The sequence below is a fragment of the Mytilus galloprovincialis genome, chromosome 1 (assembly GCF_965363235.1).
Source record: "Mytilus galloprovincialis chromosome 1, xbMytGall1.hap1.1, whole genome shotgun sequence".
In the NCBI taxonomy this organism is placed as follows: Eukaryota; Metazoa; Mollusca; class Bivalvia; order Mytilida; family Mytilidae; genus Mytilus; species Mytilus galloprovincialis.
The window spans coordinates 19632508-19644737 of record NC_134838.1 but is presented as its reverse complement, the minus strand read 5'-3'; the positions used below and the strand labels follow the sequence as shown (position 1 = coordinate 19644737).

Here is a 12230-nt window from a genome sequence, read left to right as displayed (position 1 = left end):
GTTTTTTACATATTTCCTTTGATTAAGATTTGTCTCTTTGAAGATCAAACTGCATCGTCATATTTTTGTACCGAAAGGAATGTAATTATTTCAATTGGAGTATGGATAATAAAGATTCGAAATTTCTCTGCAAAGGAACATTTTGTATATATATAATTCCAGCTCTTCTGATTTTTATTCTGTGTCGAAGTTGGTAACTTTAAAAAAAATATTTGATACATAACCAAAACAATGGTTAAAATACTTTTTATTGCACAACAATAGATAACAAACAATAATCAAATGATATGATTCCTGAGATAAATACAATTTCGTTGTACACATTTTTGTTTAAAAGGGGAAAAGACTACTTAATTTCATTTCGATGATTTGTTTTGGCTTATTTCATCTGCAAGACTTAATTTATTTAAATTTCTTCTTATTACTCGTGAAGGTGAATGTCGAGAACTCACTGACAGCTGTAAACTTCGAAACTCTTGGTTTTCTTGATTTGGCGTTGCTGATTCTATAGCGGATACGTCATTCATTTGGTCCTCTGAGTTATTTTTGCATGAGATTCCTTCAGCCTGACATGGACCCGTTTTAACATCTGGACATTTTCGGTCAATGGTTTTCCTTTGCTTTTCTTTTGCTGCTCTTAGCCTATAAGGGGATTGTTTACGACGTCTCGTTGGTGAAAATGTATAAGAAGAACGCGGTGTTCTCAAACTTTGAATTATTTCACCCTCTGCTTTAGACAAGGAAATGCCAGATTTCTGTAAAAATGACGCTTCCTCATATTCACGCTCCTTTTTACGCATCATGATTTTTCGTTTTGCAACATGGTCTGTCGTATAAATGCTTTCTATGCACAGTTCCTTAAATGTTTTCTCAAAACCATTTCTTTTTGTTTCGTCCATTTGACTAAGGTATCTGGAAATAATTTATTAGTACGAAACGAATTATTTATTTTCCTACCTCGTTATTGATCAAAACAATTATTCTTTTCCATTTAAAAATGAGATCACTTTTACAACAATATGCTTTAATCTGCAGTCTGATTTCAGACAAGTGTAATTATATCTTCTTATTTGTATTCAATGTGACAAACTAACATTTACGAGTTGTGACTAAGGTACTTACTTCTCCATCTCAGAACGTATTGGCAGAAGTGTCTCAACATCTGTTGCTGCATACAAAGCCATCTCTCTGGTCAAAGGTCGTTTCATCAATAGTTTCGGACTTTGATCTTTTGACTTCATCTGCTTTTTCATATCCTCTTTCAGGTGTTTATTTGGAAACGGACCAACGTACTTTTCGTAAATAAAGTCCAGAGACTTTCTTTTGCCTTGCAATCGTCTAATTGTTAAGGTCGGATCGGATTTATTTTCAACCGTCATTTGGAAGGACTAGAACAAAAATAAGCAAGTCATAAAAAGCAAACATAAACTAAAATTTATTTGTTTCAATAAAGGAATCATCAGTTTGTGTTTTTATTTATCATTCTTTAAAAGTGAGAAAAATCTGTTAAAAATCTTACTAGTTTTACGTTTCAATGGTGTTTGTTTGTGATCTGACGGTTTCTAAATATAACTCTTAAATCAAAGTTCTTTCTTAAAGTACATGCTGTATGTATAAAAAAGATATCACCTTGTTATTTAGACGATATTGTCTAAAAAAAACATTAGTGCATACATTTTGTGTTGTTTCCGTTTTCTTTAAAGCACAAATATAAACAAGTGTAATCCTTTAATGCATTTTTGGTCAAATAGTTTTTGTTATCACAGATTAATATTACAATTGGATAAGACAAATTATATTGAATATATATTCGACTAATCAATCGTTACTATGACTTACAGTATTGTCCATTTGACTTCTATATATTTGTAGAAAAAAATTCTTAAAAATTCTTTTTTTAACTTAATATTTTTTTTCTTGATGTATGTTGATATATGATATTTACGAACTCTGACTATTAATAATTTTTGGTCTATAATTTAAATAGTTTCCCTTTAGGTTTCTAAGTTAATTTTATTTGTTGAAGTGTTGATTAACTGATGGAGTAAGTATAAGTAGGGTACAGACTGCCAATCAAAACAAAAACAACATACATTTGCTTTTAATGTATGTTTATTTGGAAGCTTATTTTGTGTACTGTAAACATAAATGCCAAAAGAAAGCATTCATATAAAGATAAAATTAAAAGGTCAATAATTGTTGAAAAACCGAATATCTTCGCAAAAAGTCAAATAATCTAAAATCTTGAACTCCAAGGATATTCAAAACGGAAAGCTCCTTATCAGATGGCAAAATCAAAACCACAAAACATTATATTAATTACAATCACAACATGTATAATCAGGTCATCTTTTGTTTGAAATCCCATTGTGAGATTTTGATAAAATAACAGGATAACTGTGACTCGGGAACATATAATGAGACTATTATTGGTTTTTTTTTTATTCCTTTGGCTATTCTAGAAACATAAGGTTGAGACTCGTGGTTGAGACTAAAATAACTACAGCAATGTTTCAAATTAGCTGGGGAGACGCTGCAATAATGTTGACCTTTTTATGGAAAGCTCTATCCTGGTATATATATGATGAGTTTATTTATTCTATATGAATAATTTGGTTAATTTTCATATCAAATTGATAAATGCAGGATCTTAATTAAAAAAAATAGGGGAGAGGGGGGTCTTATATTGCAAAATTGCAAATGACAAACAACACATTCGGTAGGTATACACAACTATACGATGTAATATTACTTTCTTCAAATGAAGAAAAAAAATGTTATCGGGATAATATTAATGAACAAAGGAAGACAAACCTGTGGGTCAAACACGTTCTTCAACTCTGTTCTGTACTTTTCGTAGAGCATTTTACTGTCATTTCTGGGGTCCTGTATGATCTAAAACAAACGAAGAAAATATTTTTTTATAAATATTTCCATTATTCCTTATTTTTCCCTTTTTACCAATTTTAAGTATAAGTAGATATTAAACATGACACTTACACAAATGAATAAGTGCTTAAATCAATTTCTTTTATTTAAAAAATGGTCTCTTCTAATATTGTAAATGTTGTAATTAGCAAGAACAAAATAAAAAGTACTTAAAATCAGTTATTTTAAGTTTGTTACAGTGTATGTCATAGAAAACATTTAGTTCACATTCTTAAAGCCAAATATAAAACCTACCGTTTCAATGTTTGTCGATTTCATTACTTCGTTGAACCTAGTACTCTTCAGATCTATCTGGCTTCCATGTATATCTATTATGTAGGCTGGTTCATCCATTAGTTTTATCTGTATAATTGAAATTTTTCCATTCTTGAAATCTCCTATATTATCTGCTTCCATATCAAAGCCAATTGCAACAGTTTGTTTGCTCTTTTCTATTCTTTGGAATAATTCCATTGCCTCCTCGGTAGTTGATATCAATGTGTATTTCAAAGAGTGGTCGGTTTCTTCTCCTTGTTCACTCTGGAATGTTAATACATTTCGTTTTTAAAAGACATAAATATACACTTTCTCAAATAACTATAACTTTATGCGATTAATATAACTTTAACAAAAGATGTATTCTAGTCAAATCATAGCCAAATACAATAAATAATGTAACAAATTAGACTACTCACAATTTTTGAAGTCATGATTCTTTGCATTTATTAAAAAAATGATTATCATTTTTAAAATATAATGTTTTCAAAAGATTTAACTAGTATATGTTAGAAACCCCCTTTTCTATTTTTAGGAAAATGGAATAACCCAAGTGCTATTTATGATTTGTATTTAAATTTAGACCGACTAAACAACAATGCGTCATTAGAATGAAAAACTTCATTAACGTTACCTCAATATCGTTTCTTTTTCGCATTAAATATACATAAAATGTTTAATGGCATAATTTTCAACACAAAACGAGGTGGTTGGAAGGTTTGCATTCTTTTAAAATAAACGTTTTTCAATAGACAATAGACAATATTTTATTGGCACAAACGCATTTACAATAAATGGTAATGACCGAATGGATAAACAATTTGCTATACATGGTAGTAAAATACAAACAATTATATATATATGTTTGTGAATAAACGTTAAAGGTATAATGAAAATCTATTACAACATATGTACAATAGATTACTTAATTCTTGCATCTAAACAATTTGTTACGAAAGAGGAAGATAATTTTAGTGCCGTATAAGGTGTATTATTAAGTATAAGATTTATTTTATTTTTATCGCACAATGTGGATATACTTTTCCCTGTAATTTTGAACATTTTTAATACAAAAGTCTCTCTAATACTGGAGTAACCTCTGCAGTGTAGCAGCATGTGCTGTTCATTTTCAATTTCGCCACTTTTACAGATTTCACAAATTCTTTGATCTCTGGGCACTTTTAAATATCTTCCTCTTTCAATGGCAAGGTTATGAGCACTAACTCTTAATTTACATAATGATGATCGATGTGATCTATTTTTTAAAGCATCAACATAACCTGCCCGTTCACTCATTTTGTAAACACTTTGGAAAAATGTTAATTTTGGAGATGCTGAAATATTTGCATGTTGTTCCTGAAAACCCTGGTCAATTAGTCTTTGTTTTATAAAACCAACAGGGGTAAGGTTATCACTTGACAAATAAGATAACCCTTAGTTTTGAATAATATTTAACCTTTTAACCCATGGGTTACTTTTTTTTTTGTAGCATTATATATTTGGTGAACTAAACTTCCTTCTGAAGTGATTAAATGGTCCCAGAATTTAATGCAAGATAACATTATCCTATTTTTCAATGGTAGTCTTGCAAGTTCGGAACGACATGAATCATTCGAGGCCTTACAGTGTACTCCCAAGATTTCTTTAATAAATTTTATATGCAACTTTTCATAGGCATCACTGTCTTTAAATGTCGAAATAATCCCCCAGATTTCGCTACAATAAAGAAGAATAGGGGCTACTAAGGAATCAAAAAGTTTTTCCAGAAGTTTACAAGGGTTATCTAATCCTATTGTTTTCTTTATTTTAAAATATGCTTTCCTAGCTTTTTCCATAAACGAAATGATGGCGACATTAAAACTGTCATTATATCTGATATTAATACCCAAGTAACAATAAGTACTAACTGTCTCTAAGGATTTGCCATTTTAATAAAATTATCAAACATTATAATTTTAGACTGGGAATATCCAATTTTGTTAAGTTGTAATCGTATCATCTATATAGATGCGTGGGATGGCTTTGTCATTAGCGTTTACATATAAGTTCTTGATTACTTTGTCGGTCCCATGATCTTTGTCCAACAGCCTACGAAATAGTTTACAGGAAATAAATATTCTATTATTAGAATTATTTATTCTCTTGTGGTATTTTGAAACAATCATTCGAACTGTTATCCTAGTTAAAAATAGGGGTTCTTAATTATATTTACAAGTATGATGACTTTAAACGATTCGGTATTTGTAGTAACTGAAGTTCGTTACACCACAACTGCTTTTACATTTTGTAATAAAATCAAATTTCATTTGAATTTCTTAGTTGTGAATCAGTAAATTATTCAAAAGAATTTTCTGTCGTTTAGTGGTAAATCATTGAATCTGTAATATCGGTAGTGCATACATTTTGTATTATTTTTATTTCCTTAAATAACACATGTAAACACGTGTTATCCTGTAATTATTTTTTGGTCAAATCATTTTTGCTTTCATAGCTCTCTCTTAAATGTGATAAGACAAATTATATTGAATGTATATTACATTATTCAATCGTTTTTATAATTAACTTTTTGCGCCATGCAGACGTGCGTTTCGTCTTCAAAAGACTCATCAGTGACTCTCGAATAAACAAAAAGTAGTTAAAAAGGCCAAATAAAGTACGAGTTGAAGAGCATTGAGATCCACAAATTTTAAACGTTTTGACAATTACAGCTTAGGTTATCTTTTCCTGAGGTAGAAAAGCCTTAGTATTTCAAAAATGTCGAGTTTTGTAAACAGTAAATTTATAATTATGACCATATCAATGATAGTTCATGTCAACACAGAAGTGATGACTACTGGGCTGGTAATACCCTCGGGGAAAAAAACTCCACCAGCAGTGGCATCAACCCAGTGGTTACAGTAAGTAAGTTTCATGTGTGTACTTTAATGTTCTTTTAACTTAAATGCAAAAAAAAAGGTTAACAAAGAAATCTTTTCTGATTTTAACCTACTTTAATCATTCTTATAGAGATCAAATTAAAGAGTCGATCATTGCTTAAAAAAAGAATATCTTTGCAAAAAGTAAAATATTTAAAAACAAAATACCATTCTTAATGGATATTCAAAACGGAAAGCCTTTTATCAGATTGCAAAATCAAAATCTGTCTTATAGGTCAACATACGGCAGTATTGTTCAGCACTCCAATTGTTTTTATTTATCCACATACATGTTAAATGGAGACAGAAGACACCAAGTAGAAGTAAAACTGACAAAAAAGACAAACAGGTCCACAACATAGTACAATGTCGAAAGACTGAGCAACACGAGTACCACAAAGACAGGAGTAAACTTGGATGCTCCAAAAGGAAGAGAAGTTTGTGTGCCCCATTTTACCCGTAGTGTTTATTTCATTATGTGATGCCTCAATCGAGAAACAGAGCACAGGAATTGTTATGACTATTGTTACATATCAATGGTCATCTATGACACAGCTATTTCATAACTGTCAACCAACTCTAAATTGCGTCAATAAAAACTAATAATCAAATACCAGGGTTATTACTGTGTACGCAAGATGTACGTTTCGTCAACTTGTGACTCGTCAGTACCACACATATTAATAGTTATCAAAGGTACCAGGATTATAATTTAGTACGTCAGACGCGCGTTTCGTCTACATAAGACTCATCAGTGACGCTCATATCAAAATATTTATAAAGCCAAACAAGTAAAAAGTTGAAGAGCATTGAGGATCCAAAATTCCAAAAAGTTATGCCAAATACGGCCAAGGTAATCTATGCCTGGGATAAGAAAATCCTGAGTTTTTCGAAAAATTCAATGTTTTGTAAACTGGAAATTTATAAAAAAAAATGACCACATTATTGATATTCATTTCAACACCGAAGTGTTGACTACTGGGCTGATGATACCCTCGGGGACGAAACGTCCACCAGCAGTGGCATCGACCCAGTGGTGTAAATAGTTATCAAAGGTACCAGGATTATAATTTAGTACGTCAGACGCGCGTTTCGTCTACATAAGACTCATCAGTGACGCTCATATCAAAATATTTATAAAGCCAAACAAGTAAAAAGTTGAAGAGCATTGAGGATCCAAAATTCCAAAAAGTTATGCCAAATACGGCTAAGGTAATCTATGCCTGGGATAAGAAAATCCTTAGTTTTTCGAAAAATTCAATGTTTTGTAAACTGGAAATTTATAAAAAAAAATGACCACATTATTGATATTCATGTCAACACCGAAGTGTTGACTACTGGGCTGGTGATACCCTCGGGGACGAAACGTCCAGTCGCAGCGCCAAATCAAATACGGAGCAATGGAGTTTTAAATATTGACTAAAAGTTATGCTCAACACATCTAAAGCAGTCTATACTAAAGATAGATAACTTGGAACGGAGTCATTTGATTTTACCACTTGGTACCTTGAGTTCAATAGCTTTTTTTGTAAACAGCAACCGTTCAATTGGTCCCCTTAGGCATATAGATTGTTTGTTGAAAAATCCGTCAACCAAATATAACAATATAAAAATCAACCATGTTGATAATGGCAGAGTAAGAAAAAAAGTTTGAATCTATGTATGATTTATCCTTTACTTAAGCAATATATGTGTGTTTACGTTGATCAGTCGTTTTTTATGAAACGAAGTTGGACTTTTTTGTTTTACTTTTTTGGATTCGAGCGTCACTGATGATTCTTTTAAAGACAAAACGCTCGTCTGGCATAAATACAAAATTTAATCCTGGTATCTATGATTAATTTATTTACAACCACTGGGTCGATGCCACTGCTGGTGGAGTCTTAATTCCGCCGAGCGTTTCACCAGCCCAGTAGTCAGCACTTCTATGCTGACATGAATTATCATTGATATGGTCATATTTATGAATTAACTGTTTACAAAACTGGAATTTTGAAATACTAAGGTTTTTTTACCTCGGGAATAGATTACCTTAGCTGTATTTGTCAAAACTTTTCAGAATTTTGGTCCGCAATGCTCTTCAACTTCGTTCGTTATTTGACCTTTTTAACTTTTTTGGATTCAAACGTCACTGGTTAGTCTTTTGTAGACGAAATGCACTTCTGGCGTAAGTACAAAATTTAATCCTGGTATCTATGATGAGTTTATTTACAACCATTGGGTTGATGCCAATGCTGGTGGAGTTTTAATTCCTCAGAGGGTATCACCAGCCCAGTAGTCAGCACTTCTGTGGTGACATGAAAATGATGAATTATCATTGATATGGTCATATTTATAAATTTACTGTTTACAAAACTGGAATTTTGAAATACTAAGGTTTTTCTACCTCAGGAATAGATTACCTTAGCTGTATTTGGCAAAATTTTTAGGAATTTTGGTCCGCAATGCTCTTTATCTTCGTACGTTATTTGACCTTTTTAACTTTTTTGGATTCGAGCGTCACTGGTTAGTCTTTTGTAGACGAACGCGCGTGATGCGTAAATACAAAATTTAATCCTTGTGTCTATGATAAGTTTATTTATTTATATAAACTCATTATAGATACCAGGACTAAATTTTGTATTTACGCCAGACGCACGTTTCGTCTAAAAAAGACTCGTCAGTGACGCTCGAATCCAAAAAAGTTAAAAACATTTTTTTTTTTTAAAAGCCAAATTAAGTACAAAGTTGAAGAAGAGCATTGAGGATCAAAGTTCCTAAAAGTTTTGCCAAATACAGCTAAGGAAATCTATTCCTAAGGTATAATATATGGTACGAACAATTTTTTTTAAGTAGGAAGGTAATTTTAGATACAATCAACTGATGAAGGATGAAGCATATTGCCGTAATCGATGGCATTGTGCCAATAATAGTAAAGACGTCAAAATGGAAAGGTCTTATGGACCATAAGTTTCAAGAATGAACTTCCTGTTGTCAATATAGTTAGTTTTAGGGTAGTTGTTATCTAATAGTTCGTTTCTATGTATGTTGCATTGCCGTTCGTTACAGTTCAGTGTTTTTGTTGTTTCAGTTTTCCTCTTATAGTTGATGTGTTTCTCTCGTTTTTAGTTTGTAACCCAGATTTGTTTCCTCTCAATCGATTTATGACGTTTGAACAACAGTATACTACTGTTGCCTGTATCTATTAAAGTATAAAAGGTCATGTTGGCTATAAAAGAATGGGTGTTGCAATCTCGAATATTGGCGTGATCTGGGTAGATGGGTATAATGCATATAATATTAGTCCCCGTCCTCTTGCAATGGTGTCAAACGTTTGAATTTTTAATATAAATGTATTTCTGATTTTTATTATCTTTATATATCCTATTTGTTACTGGTGATTTTCAACAGACAATAGTGTTAGGGTTGCACTGCGATAGGACCAAACTGCTCCTCTTATCTGACATGTTTCTTTATTGGTATCAAAACGGCTTCTTATATAAGTTTCTCATAGACAGTGTCAAGAGGATGTATTCCTGTCCTCTATGTAGACAATGTACTTTCGCATTTGATGTGACTGGTGAACTTGATATGTCCGGTCCGTCGCAGTTTATAACATGACCGGCTGAACTATGTTTGTATAAGAGGAATGGTGAGGTTTGGATTTTACATATCTGTGGGTAAAGGTCTCAAATACCCTCTTGTGGTTAAAATTCACATAAGAAAAAGGTTTGGTGTTGGTATATAAAATGACAGTAGTTTTGTCTTCAAACTAATTTTGCATTTTCATGGCTGTTATCTGTAGACTTTTTGTTGGAAAATACTGCTAAAATTTATGGCATACAAACTCGTCTTTGGTTTCAACTTCTTCGTGTAATAAATTACCATTTTTGATTATTTTCGAATTAGTTGTCAGTTTAAAATAGTTTGTGGTTAGCAATGTTCATGAAAATTGCAACATATCTGTATTATTTTAAATTACATGTATAATTTAATTTGAATCAATAACAGTGTTTTGTTGTTGAAATCACTTCAACTGGGACTCCACAAAATACTGACACCATCAAATTGGTTGTTCCTGATTCTTGAATCCAGAAATCTGAGTAAGCAATATGGTGTAATACAAATAGGATCACTTGTTGATATCTAAATTTTATCTGTAATTTTGACTTTCATAAAAGCAATATAATGGTGAGGGTGGTTAAAGTGTTATAAAGAAATTCATTGTCCTCTTGATCCTTAATATTTGAATGTTGATCGTTCATTATTTCTTGAAGTCTTTGCCATTTTTTAATTTTGCTTCATTGTCAGGACCTCTTAAAATAAATATGAGTTTTGAATATCCTATCAACCTCTTCTGTCCCTTTTTAGCTCACCTGGCCTTTCGGGCCAGTTGAGCTTTTCTCATCACTTGTCGTCCGTCGTCGTTAACATTTTACATTTTGACCTTCTTCTAGAGAACCACTGAATGGAATGAAACGAAACATGGCATGAATGTTCTTTATGAGGTGCTGACCAAGTCTTGTTACTTTGTAGTCAATCCATCATCCAAGATGGCCGCCACCAGGGCACTTAGTTTAACATTGGACCCTATGGGAAATGCATACAAATTACTTCTTTTAGAGAACCACTAAATGGAATAAAGCCAAACATGGCATGAATGTTCCTTACTAGGCGCTGACCAAGTGTTGTTACTTTGTAGCCGATCCATTATCCAAGATGGCCGCCAGCAGGGGACTTAGTTTAACATAGGACCCTATTGGAAATGCATACAAATGACTTCTTTTAGAGAACTGTTGAATGGAATGAAACCAAACATGGCATGAATTTTTCTTATGAGACGCTGAACAAGTGTTGTTACTTTGTAGCCGATCCATCATCCAAGATGGCTGCCAGCGGTGGACTTAGTTTAACATAAGACCCTATGGGAAATACATACAAATGACTTTTATAAGAGAACCAATGAATGGAATGAAACCAAACATGGCATGAATATTCCTTATAAGATGCTGACCAAGTGTTGTTACTTTGTAGCCGATCCATCATCCAAGATGGCCGCCAGCAGGGGACTTAGTTTAACATAGGACCCTTGTGGAAATGCATACAAATGACTTCTTTTAGAGAACTGTTGAATGGAATGAAACCAAACATGACATGAATGTTCCTTACTAGGCGCTGACCAAGTGTTGTTACTTTGTAGCCGATCCATCATCCAAGATGGCCGCCAGCAGGGTACTTAGTTTAACATAGAACCCTACGGGAAATGCATACAGCATTGAAATACATTCAAATTTCTTCTTTTAGAGAACCACTGAATGGAATGAAATCAAACATAGCATTAATGTTTCTTATGAGATTCTGACCAAGTGTTGTTACTTTGTAGCCGATCCATCATCCAAGATGGGCGTCAGGGGGGGGTTTAGTTTAACATAGGACTCTAGGGGAAATGCATAAGCCAAATTTACCTTTTTTTTTAATATGATTTCAACAAGAGTGCACACACTGAAATGTCTCGCCTTCTTTACTTATCATTGATATTATGTTGATAGTCCTAAGTATAAAGCGTTATTACAACTGTCACATAAACTTAACATTAAACAAGATAGTTAAACAAAGACCAATGAACCATGAAAATGAGGTCAAGGTCAGATGAACCATGCCAGGCAGACATGTACAGCTAACAATGCTTCCATACAACAAATATAGTTGACCTATTACTTGTAGTTTAAGAAAAATAGACCAAAACACAAAAACTTAACACTGTCCAATGAACCGTGCAATTGAGGTCATGGTCATATAAAACCTGCGGGATTGACATATAGATCATAATATATTTCCATACACCAAATATAGGTAACCTTTGGCATATAATATTAGATAAAAAGATCAAAACTTAAAAACTTAACTTTGACCACTGAACCATGAAAATGAGGTCAAGGTCAGATGACATCTGCCCGTTAGACATGTACACCTTACAATCATTCCATACAACAAATATAGTAGACCTATTGCATAAAGTATGAGAAAAAAAGACCAAAACACAAAAACTTAACTATAACCACTGAACCATGAAAATGAGGTCAAGGTCAGATGACACCTGCCAGTTGGACATGTTCACCTTCCAGTCCTTCC

The 12230-nt window shown here is 32.5% G+C and overlaps 1 protein-coding gene across 1 annotated transcript; it reads right to left on the bottom strand.

Moving 5' to 3' along the window:
* Window positions 1-239: 239 nt before the first annotated feature.
* Window positions 240-3683, bottom strand: LOC143068428 (uncharacterized). The gene is made up of 5 exons (XM_076242488.1): window positions 3624-3683; window positions 3184-3468; window positions 2815-2895; window positions 1123-1388; window positions 240-912 (listed from the first exon to the last, which is right to left on the bottom strand). Exons 1-5 carry the CDS (start codon window positions 3648-3650, stop codon window positions 357-359), a joined length of 1215 nt encoding a protein of 404 aa, XP_076098603.1. The 5' UTR covers window positions 3651-3683; the 3' UTR covers window positions 240-356.
* Window positions 3684-12230: the final 8547 nt, after the last annotated feature.